Below are 23,586 nucleotides of genomic sequence, written 5' to 3' on the forward strand. Positions count from 1 at the left end.
AAGCTTCCCTGGCTCCGATTCTCTCCCACACTAGCTCTGCCTTATAGAATGCGACATATTCTATCAGTCTCAACCCAGTGGACTTCTCCCTCCCATGATGTGTCATCCAAGTAGCATCTGGGCACACTTTACACACCCATGGCTCTCTGGCAGGTTTTTTTTTTTTTCCCATCATGCTTGTCTGCGGACTGGTCAGCTAGAAGAACATTATTCTCCCAGGATGGTATCTTGTAGGCCAAATGTAAGTATCTAAAGCGCTGAAGGATACTGCCCCACATCATCAGCAGGGATCACTCCAGACTTCATAGAACCCAAAGAAAATCTTGGTTGTATGACCAAGGCCAAATCTCTTCAAACTCTTAAACACCAAATTCCCTTTCAGCTCCACATTTTTATGGTTCTATGAACAAGTTAATCAGCAGTTAACACTCACACTGATTTTATGTTCATTTCAAAATTATTAAAAATAACAATTTAATATGATATCAAAGCAATGCAATGATTTAGAGTGTACTCATTCTTTCTGAACCCTTTTAAGACATAATCTCCGTGTAGCAAAACAAGTAATAGCTTCAAAGAAGAAGCATGCATCACCAACTTAGAAGTCCTCAGACGACAGATCACAGGGAAACATGAACAACCTCTGCTCACACATACACTTTCTCCCAAATATTAGCAGGGATTTTGTGTGTGTGTGTGTGTTTTATTTTTTTAAGTAAGAATCTCATTCTGTCGCCCAGGCTGGAGTTCAGTGGCACGCTCATGACCACCACAGCCTCAACCTGCCGAGCTCGGGCAATCCTTCCACCTCAGCCTTCCAAGTAGTTGAAACTATAGACGTTGTGCTACCACGCCCGGCTAATTTTTTAATTTATTGTAGAGATGCGGTCTTGCCAAGTTGTTCAGACTGGTCTCGAAGCCCTGGATTCAGGCAATCCTCTTGCCTCTACCTCCCAAAGTTCTGGGATGACAGGCGTGAGCCACCGCTCCCGGCCCCTATACAGCGATTAAGTAGCTTTTCAGAGTGGCCCTTCCAAATAGGAAGGAAGTTGTTGGTGGGTTTGGCTTAAGTTATGCCACTTATTTGTTTGGGTTGTCTATGTTGAACATATGCCCAGGGCTTGTAAAAAGAATGGTGGTGATATTCATTAAGGGCGCAAGTACAGAGAGAGGCTATATTCACAGTTTCAGCATCTCGTCTTACTAGGATCTCCCGTGGACTGTACACACGGGTTTCTGTCTTTGCAGACACGGATAACGTCTTTAAAAAGTTATTTTTAAGGTCTAAGGACCACACTATCAAAGGTGAGACGCTCACCTTTCACCAACGTGGAAACGCAGTGCCCACGAAGGCATTATCACGCCGGTATCCATTTATTCCAAACACTCAATTATTTTATAAGCCTTTTCAAGTCATCTTCACTCAGTACCAAAATGGTCAGCAAGTTTGTTCCGTGCTGGCCACCCTTCCTTTTGTTTCAGTCTTTCATAAAAATCCTTTTGTGTGACAGTCAAGCAGCTGTGCTTTGTTCTTTAATGCTCCTAGCCTGGATCCCCAGCCGAGACCACTTTATAGCATAAACGGCAAAGTACCATTTTCACAGCGGGGACAACTGTGTTCATCTTCAAAAAGAGGCATTAATAAAATGAGACTGTAATGAACATGCTAATTCTGATCGCAGGGTACTGCACAATGGCAGAGATAGTTGACTGCCTTCTCCCTGAAAGATTGTAAAAGTTGTATGTTTTTTTTTTTTTTTAACAACTGCTATAATGGTTTCGATTTTTTTTTTTGAAACAGACATATTATGCAAACATTTCTCTCTCTTTCCCAATGCAGTGCCTTCTCTGTCTCATCCAACTGCTCACTGTGTGTTTTACTCTCTCAGTAACAGTCACCTTCAGGGAGCATATTTCACCCATCCTGCGAGAACCAACTTGCTGAAACAGGCAACCCAGTGAATCCCAGAAAGCTAAAGAGAAGGATCTGACTGATCTAATCACCAATCCAAGACCCTCTCTGTGTATCTGAGGCAAAAAATAAAAATAAAAATAAGAAGGGAGGGGGGAAGAAGAACAGGGAAGTTAAACGACTTGCTCAAGATGCCACAGCTATGAAGTGACAGCGGTAGGGCTGGAATCCAAATGACCCTGGGCTTGGGTATTTTGCATGGCATCTTTTGCCCTGATGGTGATTATACTCGCAAACGATGTATTGGTATGTAGATTAGATGTACACACAGAAGTATCATTGGATGAAATATATTTGCTGAAGTAGATAACTGAAATGCCTCATAGACGGTCAACTACCCATTTTAGACAATAATTATACTCTGTTTTACAAATAAGTTAGTTTCCTATAAGGAGATAAGAGCAGCGGTGTTCTGTATTATATCTGGTTTTGTGGTGGTGGTGGTGGTGGTGGTGGTGGTTTAGAGGACAGTGCTGTTTGGGAAGGGGCAAGTCCCTGAAAACAATCCACTGAGCTTTTAAAGATGACCTCCAACATGCCGTTTGTTATGACCACAAACTATATATTTTCTGATTGCTACTCGATAAAAACTGACTTCACGAAACACATGCAGCCAGAGGCTTGGAGACACAGTTGATTAAATTCTTCCAGAACTTTCTCTCAGAGAAGGGAGAGCAAGCAGGCAAAAAGAATGGCTTTTTGGGGCCGTCAGGTGCCCCTGGGTTCTTACTAGAAAGAAATGTCTACCGATGGTGATACCTCATTTTCCCGGCCCAGTAATGGATAACGTCTTTCCGAGGGAACATTTCCATCCCGAGTTATCACTACAGATATTTGTATTACATGATCTCCTGCTGACAGCTTAGGTCGGGAAGAAGTTGTGGCCAGCAAACTAGAGACACAGACAGAACCAATTTCACGAGGATAACGCCTCTTCTTCACATACCCTCTCTGGCCTACGATTGCCCCTCGCTGAGAGCCTGGCAGCTAATCCATCGTCCTTAACAGCATTCCACAATTAGTTAAGGCACAGCCCTTAATAAGCCCTCAGTGAGTCCCGCGGCCCCCACTTGTGTTGTGTATACAAGGGAAAACAGGTGTACACCAGTTCTGCTCCACTTCCTAAACTGCTAAGTAACCGATGAACCGGTATTGGCTTCTCTCCACAGTCAAGACCATCAAAAAAATTGCAGTGACCTAGAGGACACAAGCACCACATTCAACACCCCCATCCCTGGCTTCTTCCTTCCTCTGTGAACCACCTGACGGTACAAATGGTTAATCGCCCATATATCTTATTTCGGGGCACGTTCAGTCTGAGCTTGTGGTTATCCTTCCTTCTGAAAACAGTTTCTGAGAGCCAGGGTAAATTGAAACAAGTGACAAAGGGAAGGTTTTCCCCAAAACTCTCCCCTCAAGGCTGATGGGTGGCCAGAGTATTCTTTCAATATCTTCTTCACCAAACACAGGTCAGATGTTTGAATCTCCAAGTAATTAGTTTCTCCAGTAGCTTGTGTGTCGTGAATGAGTGATTTTCATCCAGTTGGCTCAGACAAAATCCATCATGACATTTTGGGCATTTGTCAGCAAAGTGGAGAGAAACTAAATGACCCATGTGGACAAAAGGGGAACCCGAGGAGGACCACTGGACGGAAGGGTAAAGTGGTCTCCATCTACCACAGGGCGGGGACCTGAGTGCCGGCCGACACGCTCACAAGAGAAAGTGAGCTTCGGATGCAAAGCTCGCTGACTGTGGCGCAAACCTCCTTGCAAGCACTGAGTTTAACTGCTCGTGGTGTTCAAAGAATACAAATGTCAGTGTTCCACTGGAATATGGTTAAAAGGCTATTATTACTAGAATTAACAATGTTTAGAATTTTTAAACAAAGGAGTGACTCTAGGAAACAAAGAGAATTCCCATCTCCATGCATTTCACCCAACAAGGATGCATAAAAGTATTCCGTTTTAAGGTTATGTTTAGACTACTCTCCCATTATCTGAAATATCTTTAAGTTTTTCTCATGAAACATTTCGAAAACTGCTAAATACCGTCTTTGAAAAAGTAGGAAGGGTTAACTTCTTTACTCGAATCATACATTTTCATACACATGTACTTTTATACAACAGATATTCTCATAGAAAGTCAAAATCACATTAAAATTTTCACATGCATTTGTTTTATGTGGGGGCTAGTTGTATAAATGCAGATAAGATGGTGGAACTCCAGTCAGTTGGGAAGCAGACGAGCATTAATCCATGTGACCTTCCAAGCAAAGTGATATTTTTCTCCAACTTTTCATTACTGTCTTCATCAAATGCACAAAGATTAAGGTAAACAAATGACTGCCACTCCTTTCTTTACTTCCTTTTTAAAAAGTTCAGGGAATTGGGCACAGTGGCTCACACCTATAATCCCAGCACTTTGGGAGGCTGAGGTGAGAGGATTGACTGATCCCACGGGTTTGAGACCTTCCTGGGCAACTTGACAAGACCTCATCTCTACAATAAATCAAAAAATTAGCCAGGTGTAGTGGTGCATGCCTGTAGTTCTAGCTACTTGGAAGGCTGAGGCAGAAGGATCATCTGAGCCCAGGTGGTCGAGGTTGTGGTGGCTGTGAGCATGCCATTGTACTCCAGCCTGGATGACAGAGTAAGACTCCAACTCTAAAAATAAAAAATAAAAAAAACTGTCAGGTGGCTCATGCCTATAATCCCAGCACTTTGGGAGGCTGAGGTGAGAGGATTGCCTGAGCCCATGGGTTCAATACCAACCTGGGCAACTTGGCAAGACCTCATCTCTACAATAAATAAATTTCAAAAAATTAGCTAAGCATAGGGGCACAGGCCTTTAGTTCCAGCTACCTGGAAGGCTGAGGCAGAAGGATCACCTAAGCCCCGCAGGTTGAGGCTGCGATGGCTGTGAGCATGCCACTGCACTCCAGCCTGGGCAACAGAGTGACACTCTGACTCAAAAAAAAAATAAAAAATAAAAAAAATGTTCAGGAGATTTAGAAGGTGAAAGGGCTCAAAAAAGTTTCTGATAAATTTTATTTTACTATATCTTTGTAATACACGTTCTACATGACAGGACTGGTTTTAAACTAGGTAAATAAATGGAGATTAAAATCTTGTAAGGAGATTCACAAACGAGTCAGTTTTTGCTTTAGATATGAACACCTAAAAATTGGCATCAGTTTTCAGACCCTCCAAGAATATGTATACGTATGTATGTATACTCACATATATGTATACTTTCCATAGTACATATCATAGCGTGCATAAACACCATCTCTAAGATTCCTTCCAGTTCTAAAATCTGACTTCTAACTCTGTCTATTCTTTTTTTTCTGATGTCTTGTTCTTGCCTAATATATTTCATTTCTTCCCCTCCCTTTTCAAATATTTTATTCACATGTATTGAAAAACCCTTTCATACAGTTCCGTTACCTATAGATTACAGACTATGATTTCTGCCCTCAATGCTTAGGGGCTTACAGTCCCTCGTGGGTTGCAGCTGGTTTAACTGTCTTAGAATTAGTACCCAGGAGACCGTTCGGTAGGAATGGCCTTCCCTAGGTTCATATGCCATGAACTATGGGGCGTCTCTGTGGGGTGAGTGCTTTCAAGGGTGCCTGTTCCACACTCTGTGGGATTCACTGTTTCTGATCAGTTTTTGTTTTGTTTTTAAGGTATGGGGTACAATTCAGGATTAGATATACAAGCGGTCATTGTACAGGTAAAGTTTGGGCCTCCCTTTGGTCCCCACTTCGCCTGGTTTGAGGTCAGGTACCCTTATCCGACCAGTTTTCATGTTAAGCTTCTGGGCTCTGAGTATTGCACGGTGGGAACAGTGCAAGGAGCCTCACCCACATGCAGAAAGCTCGCCTCGTTCCTGTTACTCCAGTCTTATTTCACATATGTCTGCATCCTGCTGGAGAGTTAAAACTTCATCACTAAAGCATATGTGCCGCTTGGTTATTATGTTGGGTTATAAGACGACAACTGTCTTTGCTTGGGAAACCTCTACCTTGTTTTTAGCACCTGGAAAATTCTCTTTCTTGTCTGCAAGTCATAATGTGCATTTCATTTTATTTTCAGACATTTTGTCAACATTTCTGTGTGTGTATCAGGGGACGGACAACTTCCTACACTACCTTAGCTGGTCATAATGACCAAAAAGGTAGCTCATCTCTGATTTGTCTGTTTTGACATGCATTTAGAAGACACATAACCAGTTGTTACTCTTTCCTTTGCGACTTAGTGAGGTATTTTCCTTTTTTTTTTTTTTTTTGAGTTGGAGTCTCACTCTGTCGCCCAGACTGGAGTGCAGTGGCCGCTCCCGGCCACCGCAGCCTCGACCTGCTGGGCTCCGGCGATCCTTCCGCTTCAGCCTTCCGAGTAGCCGGAACTACAGGCGCGCGCTACCACACCTGGCAGATTTTTTGATTTACTGTAGAGATGAGGTCTCGCTGCCCAGGCGGGTCTTGAACCCGCGAGCTCAGGCAATCCACTCACCTCAGCCTCCCAAAGGTGCGGGATTACAGGCTGAGCCACCGAGCCTGGCTGGTATTTACCTTATTTAGAACATATTTCAGGATGTGTATGTAAACAATCTCATTTTCTCAGCTTCCTTAATTAACCAATTAATTTTGCTTCTTAGATATTCTACGTGTGTTTCTTAACATCTCAAATTATCTAGGTAAACTTGGCCTATGTCACTAATTACTGCTAACCTCCAAATAAATAGGTTCTCAACAATATCCATAAGTGTGCCTTCTTGAGAGACCAAGATGTGGTACCAAACAGATCTGAAAGGAAAATCTTCTTGACTTTATAAAAGATACAAAGTAATCACATCCCTCAACGGAAACAAATGGAATGGAGGAGAAATTCTCTGAATTCGGAGAAGCTCCTCCCTGATTTGGATCCCTTCTTTCCAAGTCCCTTCATCTCAGGAAAGTCTACTCTCCTAAACTCTGGAAGAGAGCAAAATGTAGCAAAGAAAAAGAAAACGAACAGGCAAAGCATGTGAGAAAGAGATAATAGAGGCACAGAAGTTTTCATCTGGAAATGCCAACCCCGAGGCACCAAATGAGGCGATGTCCTCAACTCTGCATAAAAGACGGAATTTGAGATTCACAACAGAGCCTTCCTCATTAGCCTTTAATCTTCAGCACCACCACTGGAAAGAAGTCTAGAAAGTGAACATGCTGTACTGGAGATTTGACAAGTCGTTCCGTGCTTTGTCAAATCACATAAGCAACAGGGAGGCACAGAAAAAGGTTCACCGTCCCAGCTTACTCGCATCGGTACATGTTGGTTCAAGAAAGATAAAAGACTGAAACAAAAACATATGTTTTGACATAAAGAAGAAAGATGCCTTTCGTATTCTTGGTTCTGACCAATTTCTTAAGGTTGAGGTTGTTTCTTTCATTTTGCCAGCAACAGTGTCAGCTTTGGTAGGTTGTAAACGCAGCTGCTGAGGGAGGGATGAAAAATTCATGCACAAGTAAAGCTAACATACAAAAGAGTTTCCTTTCTAAATTATCTACCAAAATTCAAATAGTATCTGGCACTTGAAATCAATGCTTCTCATGGCTTTTTCGTTCTAACCCTGATTAGCAATTCTTTAAGACCCATCACGAGAAAAGGTGCCCACTGTCTAACTGAAGTCTGACTCTTAAAAACATTTTATTTAAATTCGTTTCCCATTTAAGCGTCATGGCAATGCTAGTCTTCTTAACGATCCTACCAAAAACAACAACAACAACAACAACACCTGAGATACGGAATTGCAACAGTGACACAAACAGCAACCTTGCACTTGAGCACTTACCACGTAAAACTGTGAGTCTGGTGGATACACTTATTTCTCCCACATTATTTGAGGCCACACATTCATAAATGGCCTCATCCCGCGGAGTCCGTAAGGGCTGTATTCTGAGAACTGATCCAGATCCATCGTCAAACTCTATTACCTATTAGAGGAAACAACGGCTGTCACAGGTGTTGTTACAATCGTCTACCTCTCAGCTAAACCTCTCAATGCAGTGGTGAACGAGCCATCACGCTCAGATTAAACTAGGCGTCATTTTATAAAAGATACAAAGTTGATAGTTGATAGTCGTGGAATTGAATTTTCGGTCCCATTTAATGAATCTTCTCCCGCGCTAAGAGAAAGACAGGATACCACATATACAAAAATTTGTAGGTTTCTAGTCTCTGCTAAAAACCACCCAGGATTCACTCATTAAAATATTTCTGTGTGTGCAACTAGGGCCATTTAATCCTATGACTTTCACTAGAGACTTACAGTCATGATGGACACACGTCTCAGATTCTTCTTTCTCTGACAACACACACACACATGTGAATCCATTCAATAATTGGACCGTAGGCAAAGAAGTAATGTGTGCCATCACAGATAGTTCTGCTGGCTTAAAGTGTCTCATCCTGAACGGTATAGATGAGCAAACCATGAAGAGAAACTGCATAAATCTAGCACTTAGGCAGCCAACGAGACGGCTTTCACAACCCAAGAGCCTGATGGCGTGCATTAATTTTGCCATAAATCATTCCAATATTTGTTCTAGCTTAGCGTTTTCTGCATTTTTAGAGCATTCTTGCTGTAAAATGGAGGCTTGCTTCACCAGGCAGAAAATTAATGTCCTAAACACTAAGCCTGAATTCACCATCATTATGAACTCTTCTCTGAAACAGTTTAGCAACACTGATAATTCTAGCACTTGGTCAGTTAATTCAAGTACTTCTCTAAAATAAAAGATGATGGTGATGTGACGATAAATACGCAAACAAAACTGGAGTCCTCTGCCTGTCTTTCCTATAATTATGCTGTGTTCCTTCAGTTGCTCACTGAGAAGCTGTATTTTTTTTTTTTTTGCTCATATTTCCCTGTGAATAGTATTTCCTTGTGCCTAAATTGAAAATAAATTGAGAATGCCTTATAAATATATTTATGGGATGCTTAATCCCAGATTTTGTGTGGGCATGCAGATGTTAACATACAGAGGAAGGAGACTGAATATTTTAAAAATATGTCCACTTCGAGTGGTTTTACATTCCATTTTTATTCCATATTCATAAACATATCCAGAATGTCCCATTTCTCAATGCACCAAAATTTATTTTTCAGCTCTATTAAGCACACATTTTAAAAGTGAATCTACTATGCATCTTAGGAAAGAAAAGTTCCATAGTTCTTGCAACCTTTGTGAAATATTCCATAATGGTAAAAAAATTATTTATGAGCATTCTGTGGTTTAATGTTGACGTTTAAGCAATTCTAATACCAATTGAAATGCTGCTTAACTTACTGTTAAACATCACTATACGTTAGCATTTCTGAACCATTTTCTAGATTTAGACCTGTCTGGCTACAACAGACAACATACCACAAAATTATAAGCTAGTATTGTAATTTCCACTTTGAAAATCTTATTTAATATCCAGCATCAATTGCCCACCTACCGTGGATCAGACACTATATTTGGCATGAGGGATAGGAGCAAAAACAGTCTTATCTACTGTTCTTATGGGCCATGCAGATTCGTTAAAACAAAATAAATAAATACACACACACACACACACTATTGTAGGCATTGAAGATTTTCAACCCAAAACTCAGTACTGTGTGATGAAAGTGGTTTGTATAAAAATAATTTTCCCTGGATGTGTTTATATGACTCTCATTGGAAACTATGTAATGAGCAGAGAGCATGTTTGGAATGTTTAGTATTACAATTTAATTTTTGTTATACAATTTTCTTAAGAAGCCATTGTCACAAATGAACATGACATCAAACTCCTCTTTGAGAAAAACTTAACTTCATTTAACTTTTTAAAATGTGCACCAAAGATACATACACACGGGTCATTTTCTACATGATGCAGGAAACATTTCCCAATGATTAAGACATTATTTTTTAACATTTAAATGAACGTATTTGATTTTCAAACAAACATAATTTTAGACTTATCATTGGTACACCAAAGTCCAGGTTTCCAATTTCACCATTATAATTAATGAGGTTCTCTACACATTTGAACTCTATATCGCCCTGTGGGATCCTGTGAAAATAAGTAAAACTAAGATTGTTCTAAATTTTGTAGGTGCCATATGCTATTTAACTAGGTATTTCCTTTAATGTGCTAAATTGTGAATTAAGCCATGAAGCAGATTAGAAACTCAGGTAAGAAGCAAGTTTTACAATGTGGGGCAGCTTGGGGGGTCTTGGTACCCTCTAAAAATCAAGCTATCTTCTTCAAATCTTAAATTGTAGGCGTGATATTGTGAGTTTCTTCCACATTTTCTCCATGTAGCTTATTGCCTACTTTTCTCTTCCAGAATGAGCAAATTTCTAAACCATAAGGCTCCTCACAAACACACAAAATAGCATCTCTGATTTATATTTCATCATCTTCAATGTACTGAGCTTTCTTGAATAAAGAAAATCAATTTCTTTAATAGGCTTATCTGCAACATCAGTCTGTTTGGATATGTTTCTTTCAGAGTACTACCGCACTTTACACTGAGACACTGGAGCACATTTCTCATTCTAGTTCACACTTCTTGTAAAACACAGATGCGAGGCGTAGTGGACAACTTCATCTGCTGCTCGGCACCCATGTGGCCTTCGTCTTGGTAACAGGAACTTGAATTCCTTCCAGAAAACCCTGCTTTCCCATTCTAAGCCAAGGGATTAGATGGAACTGACTCCATTCTCAGCACAGAGGTAGATTCTGGTTGGCTTAATCAACCCGTACCATCCACTTGTCCACACAGACTGCCTCATGGAGGAACATGTAATTTATTATGAGCCAAAGGGATGGCAAGCTTTGGCTAGAAACAGGCTTTCACGCGGCCTCTAGACTTGATCCTTTGAGGATGAGAGGCTCCTTCTTGAAACTTTAAGGGGAAATAGCCTGAGGATGAAGCCAACAGACAGACCCCAGGAGGACTGTTTTAAAAAGCCCTAGCACAAGTAGAAACAAAAGGCAGTCACTTAGACCCCCTTTTTTTTTAAAAGCCAGTTAGAGGTAAGTTTTCCAACCCAGGCAAAATAAAGAATGCCATGTCTCAGTGATTATGACACTTTAGATCACAGTAAAGCAAGCAAGTCACATACAAACGAAAGATAGAGCAGATATGTTCTTTCCCCAGAGAAACAGAACAATGGACCTAATACCTCAAATCTCTGATTGCTGACTTTCTTTCCTTTTTTGTTCCAGACAATTTTAGGTCTCGGGTCTCCCGTAGCTTGGCAAATGAAAGAGGCAACTCCTCCAGAGACCCCTGTCTGATCAACGGGAGTTCGTGTAAACCTTGGAGGTGCTGAAATAAAAACAAACAAACAAATGTCACATGTAAATGGAAAATCGAAATACAGACGATTCCCCTACTACTGTCTTTGTCCCCACTGCCCTAAACCCCGTTTCCACCAATGTATACATTTAAAAAAATGTACTAGAATTACAAAATTAGAAAAGCATCTTTTACTTTTGAGGGGAGTTTACAGGGAAAAGGGGTAACTTTCTGGTAAAGTTATCTGTTAGTGCTTTTATTGCTGAAATCTGTAGTAAGGTAGAGATCCAATAACATCCGAAAAGCAACATCACACATTAATTTTTATTACCAGTATATAAAAAAATCCAATTTGCCCTCTGTAACAAAATGAGCTCATCAATCAAAGTGAGTACAATTTGAGCTCTTTGCTTTGATGCCACTATCAGGACACTACCAGAAAGCAGCCTTGCTACTGCTGAGCTATGAAAATTAGTGACATTTAAGAGAAATGCTAAGAAATTTTAAAGAGACAAGAAATATACGTCTGAATCAGAAGGTTGGCAAGAAACAGAAATAGGGGGAAATGGCAAAGCGACCCTCTAACCCAGATACCGCAGGCTGCCTTACTTGAAACTTAAACCCACAATTTGCATAAACGAGGACGAGTCCAGAAACCTCCAAAGTCATAGCAAACAAAAGGATTTCTTTAAAGAAAGATGTAAACTTAAAGATTACTAAAGCTGGAAGGATGGAAGTTGGGAGCTTCTCAAATCTTTCGTTTCCTTTAAATGTTCCCAACATTTAACATAACTCTTCTGCCCCTAAAAACTTATTTTTCCATCTAGTATTTCGAGATCCAGAACTCTATCATACAAAAGTGATATAAATACAGATGAATATTTATGTAGAAAGATATTCATCATATCACAAGACGGTAAGTAGCCAAAATATTAAATGATATAGGAATTGAGAGAAATAAATGACATAAAGATAGAACATCATACAAGTAGTAAATGTTACATTTATGAAGTTTTTATCATATGACAAGAGAAATACTTATGAGTCAATGAAAAGTCACAAAAACATAATACAGATTTATATCTCGGTGTTAGCCGATAAAGAAAATGCACATAGACACACACGAAAAGATTGCGCAGTATACTAAAACACTAACGAGGCTATCTGGGAGAGAGTATTTTAATAATTTTTCATGCTTCTTTATCTCTTTCATCCTTGAATTTTTACAGTTATGTCATAGTTGGAAATTTTTTTTTAACCCCAAACAGTTTACTTTTCCATTCTTTTTTCCATTTTCTGATTCCCATTAAAATTTTTTCTTCTCTCCTACTGTTTTTTAGTTAAATGTCATTGAAAAATGGTTTTAAGAAACCATTGCTAAAATGCTTTTGAGAACAATCCTTAGATGCTACATAAAGAAGAAAATCATAACAAAGTTCATTCTTGTTGGCTCATCGCCACTGTTTTCTCTGCATTGTTTTCGTGTTTCTCACGTGGTGGTCCTGCTGACTTTGGTGTGTCCTGACTCCATTTTCCTGAAGTCAGGGAAGGCAGAGACCTGTCTCAGCTCTACCATTACACATAGGGATGGTCTTGGTGGGGAGAGATCACCTCATTTTATTGGTTTTTGACTGCAAAAATATGGGATACGAAAAGAATTAACGCACAGAAATCTCTTCCTGTTTTAAGAGTTTCTAGCGTAAAATATTATCTCCACAAGGAGGGAAGTTTAGAAGAGGCATCTTGGCAACACTGGCCCTGGGGAATGAGTTTTGAACTCACCAGCAAATTCAACTTATTGGTGACAGAAGAATTGGTAGGAATGCAGAGGCCTGCTTCAGAAAAATAGGGAAGAAACGGTCTCTCACAACCCTGCTAGATATCACACTTTGTAGCATCTCCGCATAGCCGTACTAGCTAGATGGTGACCAGAAGCTGCGGGAAATGCATAAAAGAATTTGAAGTTGACTAACAGTGAGAGAAATAAAAGACACCGTATGTATGTTGATGTCACTTTTCTGGAAGCAAACTCAAAAGATGTTACCCATTTTCATATTTCTCTTTCTGCTGTTCCAAACAATGCAAATTGATAATAGCTACTGGTTTGTCAGTATCTGATACAGAAATTATAATTATGCAATTAAAATTTCTAGGAAACTTTCCTGGGAAAATGAGATGCAAGGCATCGCTATATTAAATGGCTCAATACCCTTAATCCCTTTCTTTTCTCGTCTGCAGCCTAAAAATTGTCAACCTTGAAAGAAAATACGTTGTAACAACCCAGCTTCCCCATCTAAGTACTTGTTTTGAAATTTTTTGAAAGAATGCGTAAAGAGAGTATAGGGCTGTTGCATAAAATGACTGTGTACTGATTAGAAACTAAATAAAACTTAAGGCAGGGTGCCCTTTTCCCTGAATTTTTTCTTTTCTTTTCTTTTTTTCTTTTTTTTTTTAAGGAATAGCATCCCATTTCTCATCCAGATGAATGAAAGAAAGTTGGAGATTCGAACAGGCTACAAACAGGCAATGGCTGCCTGGGTAGTGCTTCCTAGACCTGCTGCCATGAAGGGCTCAGGTTAGAAAGCTCATCTAGAATCAGCGGGTGAGTGAGTCAACTAAGGAAGTCAAATTAGGCCAGGCTTGGAGGCTCAGCCTGTAATCCCAGCACTTCGGGAGGCCAAGGTGAGTGGATTGCCTGAGCCTGCGGGTTCGAGACCCACCCAGGCAACTTGGCGAGACCTTGTCTCTACAATAAATAAAAAATTAGCCGGGCATGGTAGCATGTGCCTGTAGTTCTGGCTACTTGGAAGGCTGAGGCTGGAGGATCGCCAGAGCCCATCAGGTCGAGGCTGCAGTGGCTGGGAGTGTGCCACTGCACTCCAGTCTGGGCGACAGAGTAAGACTCCAACTCAAAAGACAAACAAAAATAAAAAGAAGCCAAATTAGCATTAAACACAGTATCTGATTTTGAAATGAAACAGAGAAGGCAAATGCCCAAAGACTTCTTGTAGAAGCGGTATGAGTACCATTCCAGCATTTTCCAGGTTTCTCTTATAGCTTCATTTTCTGGTTACATGTTGAAGGTTTTATATAATATTAACAAATATAAGAATATGCCAAAGACATGACCACTGGATACTACTGTGGCATTTTATTTCTAAAGACCAAGTCAAATAATGGAATTAACCTGCTGAACTGTGCAAAAGTTTTTAAAATAGCTAATTAAAATCTGTTTCGGGATCTGGGACTATTTTTCCAAGTCTATCTACCATTGTAGTTACTGTAGTAACTCAGTATTCATTAAAAAAAAAAAAAGCTGAAAAGCGTCTTTAAATGTAATCTTTAAAAATAAGGAAATCAAATTGATCACATTACTCTTTTTAAAAAAGGAATTTCTGGTGCTTGTGCACAGAGCTTTTTTTATTTTTATTTTTTTAAATATGGAAGACATTGGCCTCACAGTCAAGAACATCATGACTTTCTTATGAGATCTGATGTCAATTTCTCTACATTTGCCCACAAAATCTGAACTACAGAAAGGATAAATGTCATCTTTCTACGATACAAAGTAAGATTCAAGAAAATATAGTAAAATCCTTTCCATAAGCATGTGAGCTACATAAATAATCATCTTTGCTGGTCAAATTCTCAGAATGAGATTGTCAATGCCAGGCAGCCAGCCAAAGGAGCGATAGGAGAGAGAAGACTAAACTTAATAACTTCAACAAACGCTTGAGGCAAGTACAAATCTTTATTCTCCAAGGGGGTTATAACAATACACAGACTCCACTTTTCCATTTCCATATATCAGCTTAATGAAAGGAGCTAGATGAATCTTCTGAAGGCCTTCTTTTGTCATGGATCCTACCCAAATTTAAGGCATGCTCTGAAGATGGAAAGAAAGGAAAGAGAATCCAAGTAAAGCATAAAACAAAGACGTCTCCTAAGAAGTCACAAAAGAGGATAGCCTCCGATCTGAATAATGAAAATCTCTATTCGTATCCCTTGAGATACAGCCATCAAAGTAATACTTGGTCTAAGAAAAAAAAAAAGAAATATCTAGAGTGTAAAGACGGGGAGGAAGACACCAGACCTTTCCAGTCACCAGTATTCAGAGAGGCATCCTTCCATCATTGCTGTAGCTAACTGCCATTGCCATCCACCTGAAGCTGTCAATGCTGTGTTTCGCAAAATGCATTTCCGCCCAAGCTGGTTTGGACAAGAGAGGAGTATGATCTTTTATTAAACTAATGCCAGGCATCAAAGAGGTCAAATTACTGTTCAATCCAGAAAGTCTATTTTCTAAATAGAAAGTAAGGAGTCTGCCCGTGCACTAGAGTCAGAACAGAGGCATGGCTGTTATTCTAGAAGGTATCTGCCAGGCTCGCTTGCTGTCTTCGAAGACCGTGCATTCTCTGGGTGCATTCACAGAGTAGACAGTAGCTCAAGGAATTTCGTAGATAATTCTCGACAAGGCTCAAGAGGTGTCACGGGCTGCAGATTGAGTTTTGCTTCTAAGATGTTATACTGTTTCTTTAGGTATAACCAACACCAGTAGCTTTGCACTCAAGGGTTGTAGTAGTTGAATGCCATACCGTGTTTCAAGTTGCTAGGCTCTCTGAAGATGAGGTGATGATAGGGGAGAGAACCAACCAAGACCAGCAAATTGCCTCTGGCCATCCTTGACAAACACCTCCACTGAGGACAAGATCTTCTCTTCGGGACACTACATAAAGTAGAGCTCGACATTAATGCGGAGAGCCATTGAAGTCTGCTAGTAACATTCATGGACGAATGGAATTTATCAGAATTTCTTAAGGTTAAGAAGGCAACTCAGGCTTGAGGTAATGCGGTTGGCCAACTGACAATCACTAAAAACAGACTCATAGAAAGGATCTCATGCTGCAAAAGTGAAGAGAAAAAAATGAGGATGCCATTTGTCTAATTTAATTCTAATTAATAAGCTGCTTCTGTGGACATCAAGAAAATACATCACAAGGGGAACAAAACTAACAGCATGTAACTAATTGGCTTTGTTTCTTTCAGCTGATTAACATTTCCTTAAATAGACAGTTCTGTTTTTAAAGAGATATTTGTCATAACGATGTGCTTAAAATCTTAAAGGGGGAAGATCAATATTGCTATTAAATGGGATTAAGGAAGAGAATGAAGGAACATTCAATAAGAATGTGCAGGTCATCCTGTCTTTAGGAATCTGCTTCCTGACTAAAAACTATTTGTTGAATTTACTATCAGTTGAACCCATCTCTGGTCTTTCTCTCTCCGTAGGCATTAAAATGAGCGTTTCTGAAGGAAAACTCGGGAACAGGGCCTCTGGGACCCTGTGGGAATTGCAGAGCAGAGCAGGAAAGTTAGGGGTGGTTCTGAGGGTAACAGTCTATTCTGAAGATTTGGTGGGAAATCACTGTCACATGGCTTTACAATCCCTTCCAGCCACAGTATGTCCTTATTTTACTGAATTTTTTTGTGTTTTTCTTCCGAGTGATAAGAGTTCTTTATTCTGGATACTAGCATCAGATGACTTTTCTCAAATATTTTCCCCCATCCAGTGGGTGGTCTTTTCACTCTTTCAATAGTGTCCTTTGATAAATGTCCTTAATTTTTAGGACATCCAGTTTATCATTTTTTCTCTTGTAACCTGTGGTGCCGGGGTATGGCTTGCAGCTCATCACACTGTCACTGGCTTGAGCATGGAGAGTGCCCAGAGTTGGTGTGGATGACGGGCTTTCTGTGAAAACTGGCTTGATTTTCACTGGGAAGGGGTATAGTGAGGCCCGTGTGCCCAAGACAGCAGTACAACTACATGGATGCATGCTAGAAGAGGGGGGTCCCAAAGTTGATTCACAATCATTGGGGAGGAGAAAAATCCGGGCACAAATCCTGTCTGGGGAGGTTCGCACAGTCGACATTCAATGCAAACCAGGGCCTACAGGGACATCTGACCCATCACGTGGTGTCTGAACAGGGTCGTATCTTGACATCCATGGCCAGGGTAGATCTTTAAAGTCAGAGTTTTTAAAAATGACTAACGGTCTTTCCTTTTTAGCACAACTCCTAAAACAAAGTTTCAGCCTTAAATTTTTATTTAAGGAACATTATACTTTAGCATGGAATAAAGAAATAACCAGTCTTTGGTGCGTTTCATGCAGTAGGCCAAATGCTTTATATATCTTACATCCAGGGTTTTCAATCAGTCCTGCAAGATGTTATCATTACTCTAATTTTACAGATTTATAAAAACTCTATGATAATGTAGCCATAGGAAGGAAGGAAGGAAGGAAGGAAGGAAGGAAGGAAGGAAGGAAGGAAGGAAGGAAGGAGACAGGAGGGGGGACGGAAGGAGGGAAGGTGGAAAGAAAGCAGCAAGGAAGGCTCACTGAGTTTAAGAATGAGTCATGGACCTTTGATCTAATTGGGAAGCCCCAATATTTTCAGGGTGCCAAAGTAGAAGAGGGAAAGTTACAAAGACACTGCACAGACAATATGTTATCTCTCAATGTATTGTATATCTTCAAATCTGTTTTATTTAGCTGAAAAATGTATACGGATTGCTTGCTGAAGGGTTTGGTCAATACTTTGTGTTATATCATAGCAATCATTTTTCATGAGTTAAGTGAGAAAGTTCACTCAGAACATGCTGCCTACAGAAGTTTTTCTCTTAAAGTGTAAAATCATCCCAGGAGCCAACTGAAATCACAGATAAATTAGCTAATTATGATACCTGGTCAACAGACAAAAATCAAGCCACAACATTCATAAATAAATTCCCTGAGCTTCGAGTTTAGTAATGGTACACTACTTTAGTATTATTCTACGTGTACACTCAATTTGCTCATGATGGAAATAACAAATACTTCAGTAAAGTTCTTGACATTCATTGACCTTTTCCTTTTCAAGACACTTCGATGACATATTTCTACACGTCTATGCCACTAATTTTATTTAGACCTCAGCTCTCAACTCTTTGAGAATGACTAGTAAAGCATTTCCTATTGAATAAATAGATGTGTTTATGCCACTGCATGACTATTAACATTCAAGCTAAGTGAGAACTGAGAGGTGCACTGGCAGGAACAGAAAAAGCAGAGGACAGGAAAGGGAAGGGAGGAAGGAAGACAGGAAGAAGAGCTATCTCTCCCACTTGAACTCTTTCTCAGTGTCAGACCCTTGTTTCCAACTGCTTGAAAGATTACCTTCCGGCATCTCAAAATTGTGAGCTTGGAAACACCATCTGCCTTCCCAAGCCTCCTTCTCTTACTAAGTGTCCATTTCTGCTTGGAGCACTCTCATCCTTCCAGACATCCGGCCTGGCTGTCCCGCCTCCTCTTCTGACTTCTCCTTTGCCCCTATTATCAGTCCATTACTAAGTCCTATTGAAATGCCACTAATATTTCTTACTCTCTCTTCTTCATACCCAATGATAAGAACCGTGATTCTCTTTTCAAACTGGATATTAGAATCACCTGAGAGTCCATTTAAAACAAACAAACAAATAAAAGAAACATACAAACATCAACAAAAAAACACTATAGGTACCTGTACCCCACCCCAGATCCCAAATATATCCAAACAGAAAATCAATGAATGGAACTGAATAATTAATTTCCATGATGTCCCAATGTGCCATCAGAATTAAGGATGGCTGAACAGTAATATGATGTCTGTAACTTCCCATCCAGGCAACCTGACTTCAGGTGTTTATCTTCACAATCAATATTGCACATTCCTGTGGCTCATTTTTTTCTTTCCCCTTTTCATTCTTTGAACTTTTTTTTTTTTTAACACATCTGACTACAGCTCTTTTCCACTCAGAAAATAAGCAAACCTAACAGCTTGCTGCTGCAAGACAGACCCAGAAATTTTGTTTGGACTTTAAAATCTTTCTGAGCTGCTGCGACCTCTTTTCCCAAATACATTTCCACTATCGCCCGTGGAGAACCTAATAGCCCCCATCTCAGTGCCTTAGAACATGCTGTTCCCTTCTACAGAATGCCTTCTTCCCCACTTTTAAATTCACATATTTACCCATTTTCCAATCCTAAATTAAATCCCTTGAAGGCGGCTTTGATCCACCCATCTGGGTGAAATCTACTATCCTTTAAACTCTCCTATCATACTTTCTGAGTCTCCTGTGAGTCACAGCAGTCTATATTTCATTGAAGTCACTACAAAGTACACATGTGTTTTCTCCTCCTTCACATGACTATAACTGGAGAAAAGCACGTGTGACCCGGTCATCTCTGAGATCTTAGAACTCCTCATCTTACCCAGCACACGGGTGTTCGACGCACACATGAGCCTGATGACAGGCCCCCAAGGTGCTCTCCTGTCCCCCACCCTTGGTGATGCACTTTCAAGTATTTAGGATGGACAAGAATGCAAATATGGTGACTGTGCTTCAATTTAAGTGACATCTGAGTGTAGCTTGATAAATGAGCTGTGGAATACAAATGATATAATACACACCGCCATTGCAAAGCACTGAAGAGATAGGGTGGGAGATAACAGATTCAAACCAGGCCCTAAGCCAGCAAAATGTAGCAAAGCCGAGTCACAAATCCATGCATCCCGTCATAAGACTGGAGTTCAGATAAAGTAGAACATAATGGAAGGGGTCTCCTCTCTTTATCATCTCACCTCATTATTATCACAGAGCTTGGTAGGGCTCACCTCCTCTCTATCACTCGTAACCTTTTAATTCTCCAACTTAAAAAAAATTTAACTTTTGATTTTTAAAATTTTAATGTTTGCAATTTGTTAATTTTTAAGTAAAATTACTTTATTGTTCTGATTGTACATATTTATAACTTAGAAGAATTTTCTATTTAACACGTAAACATTTGTATACAAAAAAGGTTACACCGTACCATTATTTTATAACCAGTAATTTACTTAAAATATATCATCAATATCCTTTATGACCATAAGTATTTAAATTCAACATTTTTATATTACAAAGAGTATAGATATATTCTAATTTACTGTTAAACATTTCATTTGCTTCTGATTTTTTAATCAAAAAAAGTTTCAAAATCATTCCTAGCCGGGTTCGGTGGCTCAGCCTATAATCCCGCACCTTTGGGAGGCTGAGGTGAGTGGATTGCCTGAGCCCGCGGGTTCGAGACCCGCCAGGGCAGGCGAGACCTCATCTCTACAATAAATCAAAAATGAGCCGGGCGTGGTAGCGCATGCCTGTCATTCCGGCTACTCGGAAGGCGGAGGCAGAAGGATCACAGGAGACCAGCAGGTCGAGGCTGCAGTGACCGGGAGCGGCCACTGCACTCCAGTCTGGCAGACAGAGTGAGACTCCAACTCAAAAAAAAAAAAAAATCATTCCTGTAATTATAGCCTTGTACATATATGTAATTTCTGTATGTGATCTAGGCCTATCTGTAAAATTACTGCACCAAAAAAGTACATTTTTAAAGCTTCTGACATGTTTTCACAAACTATATTTTTAAAATAATGCATGTATTCACAGCAGCAATACATCAGAGTATCTGAATACCTGGACCACTGCTAAAGCTAAAAATCATCACTTTATCATTGGCAAATTTTTATCCATCATGAAAGACAAGGGATGTCAAACATTTAGCACATCTGACATATATGAAGCAACCTGTAAATATGCCGACACCAACAGCACAGCTGACCAACCTTCCAGCTCCAGCACCCTCTCCATCCCTCCATCCTCCCAATTGCCAGGGACTTCCCCCTCCAACTGCCTTCAGTAGCTCTGATCCCACCTGGGGTTATCTCACATTCCAGAAGAGCGCGCAATCCTACATTCTGCTACTTGCAACAAAGGCATGCGTACTGAAACAGAACTATGGGCCAAAGATATTTCAGATCTCAAAAGTTTTTATTTAACCTGGCATTATGGATCTAATTTATTTTTAAAAAGTTGTTCACGTAATGTTCCAATAATAGCACTGCCAAATACATAGCTGATCATAATTAAGTAGACAGCCTAGAACTTAAAGTATTTCCAATGAACAAATTATATATAAAAAATGAAGTCAAACAGAATATGCAAAAGAAAAAAAAAAGACCTCTGCACATGCACGGAGACAACAGCATCGATCAGAGCAGCAAGGTGGCAATGGGATACTCTAAGGTTCTGTGGCAATTTGTCCTACTTTAAGGCATGTTAGTGCCTGCACCGTAAACATTTGTTTTACAGCAATGGAAACTGTATGGTCTCACCACCATAACTTTTTATTTAACATACAGCCATGAGACACCATGACCAAAACAATCTCCTACATCCAGGGTGCCTGGACAATAAAACTTCTCTGAACTATTAACGTGCTTAGTAAGACTGGCCATCTGTTTTGGTGTAAGACACTCACAGTAACCCCTGTTTTAGTGACATAAATTTCGGGAAGGCACGTAAGTGGTCTTGAATCACTCTTAGACACAATCTGTGAAGCCATTTTTACCATTCCTTATGCCACAGTCCTGCGTTCTTTTTTTTTTTTTTTTTTTTTTTTTTTTTGAGTTGGAGTCTCACTCTGTCGCCCAGACTAGAGTGCAGTGGCCGCTCCCACAACCTGCTGCCTCAACCTGCTGGGCTCCGGCGATCCTTCTGCCTCAGCCTTCCAAGTAGCCGGAACTACAGACGTGCACTACCACGCCCGGCTGATTTTGTGATTTATTGTAGAGATGAGGTCTCACTGCCCAGGCGGGTCTCGAACCCGCGGGCTCAGGCAATCCACTCACCTCAGCCTCCCAAAGGTGCGGGATTACAGGCTGAGCCACCGAGCCCGGCTAGTCCTGCGTTCTTGAAGACATGTTATCAGCGATGCCATTTAGACATTCACTCAACATTTTCCACTTTAAGTCATGTGGTTTGCTTACTACCTATTCATACATTCAGAAAACGCCTACCATACATCCGTTTCATTCAAGAGAGCAATAACAGCTCTTACACTGAAACAGATGAAACGTCATGCATTATATACTACATTCAGCAGAAATGTAGGCAAATGACACAATATTTATTGGTTTTTTTTCATATTTCCTCTAAGTGATAATACACATACAAGGCTATTGAACACCACACTGTATTTGACAAACTTCCCAGACCCCACCCTCCTCCGTCCCTACTGACCCATTCACCTCTTTCTGCAGTTAGTTTTCAAAGCATTTCCATCATTCACTGCTAATTTTCTCATGAATCATAATGTATCACATCAGATGTGCTGATCATCATTAAAAATAATCATTTGTTCTTCATTCTAACCTGCCGCTTATCATGTACCTGCAAATTGGATCACACAGGAAAGGTAATCGGCTTATTTTAAAAGGAACATGAAAGCGGATATAATGGAAGCGGCCAAGAAAGGGGGAAAAAAGGAAAAAACAACGCCATCTTTCCCAAGTTTATGTAATCAAACTTCAGAAAATGGATCCTGCTACTTCTGGGGAAAAAAAAAAAGTCCAATGTATCAACGACATGAATTTTGTCTTATTATTTTTTAAGAGGAACTAGAGTGACAGACTACTGGCTTCACTTTAGACACCCATAGCAAACGAGTTCTGCAAAGACCTCTCAGTGACACTGTATGAGCAGAAAGGCTGTGAGTCTCCAGGAATTCATGTCATCCTTGCCTTCCAACCAAAGTGAGATTTACCTCAACCGGCAAAAGCCTTCATCATTTCTTGTCAGATTGATCCATCTTCCAGGAATCAATTGATCACAATTTTTCATCTATCAACTTCAAGGGATGTCAAACGTTTAGCACAAGTTTGAGAAACTTGTTGGCAAAGTACTTTGAGAAATGAAAGTAGCTAACAAATTATCAGTTATAATAGAGGAGTAAGTGTGAGTGCACATGTGCACACTTTCAGTGAGTCACAAAACAGGTTAAAAACGACGTTCAACTGTGTTGACCAGAGAAATTTTGAACGGCTATTCTAAAAAATGTGTCGATTTTAAAAGCATGCTCATAGATACATGATTTTGGAAGGCTACAAAAAATAATGGAAATGGAAAAAGGGGCTGTCAGAGTTCCTGTTACAAAGGCTATCTTAATTATAGACTAGAGTTTTACAATAAATATGATAGCCTTTCCTAAGGAAAGTCTATAATTAATATCTTGTAAGTAAATATTATGACTTTTATATGTTTGCAATGACTAGGCAATCAAACATCTGACTATTTTCACACTTCCTAAGTACTCAATGTTCTATTTTTTAAGGGTTCTTTATTAATAAGCATGTGAATATATAGTGGGTAAACAATTGAAAAAATAAAATGCAAACCAAA

The 23,586-nt window shown here is 40.0% G+C and overlaps 1 protein-coding gene across 10 annotated transcripts in view; it reads right to left on the reverse strand.

The window, feature by feature from the left end:
* The window catches only part of PTPRD (protein tyrosine phosphatase, receptor type D), a 416,835-nt gene that overhangs the window by 302,349 nt on the left and 90,900 nt on the right, over positions 1 to 23,586 (reverse strand). For all 10 annotated transcript variants that reach the window (XM_008054819.1, XM_008054818.1, XM_008054813.1 and 7 more), the window contains exons 2-3: positions 11,179 to 11,324; positions 7,809 to 7,950 (exon numbers count right to left, since the gene is read on the reverse strand). In XM_008054819.1, the coding sequence (XP_008053010.1) occupies positions 7,809 to 7,950; positions 11,179 to 11,324 (288 nt within the window). The remainder of the gene's footprint in view (positions 1 to 7,808; positions 7,951 to 11,178; positions 11,325 to 23,586) is intronic.

Source organism: Carlito syrichta, unplaced genomic scaffold, assembly GCF_000164805.1.
Source record: "Carlito syrichta isolate Samal-C Ts95f unplaced genomic scaffold, Tarsius_syrichta-2.0.1 Scaffold301531, whole genome shotgun sequence".
NCBI lineage: Eukaryota > Metazoa > Chordata > Mammalia > Primates > Tarsiidae > Carlito > Carlito syrichta.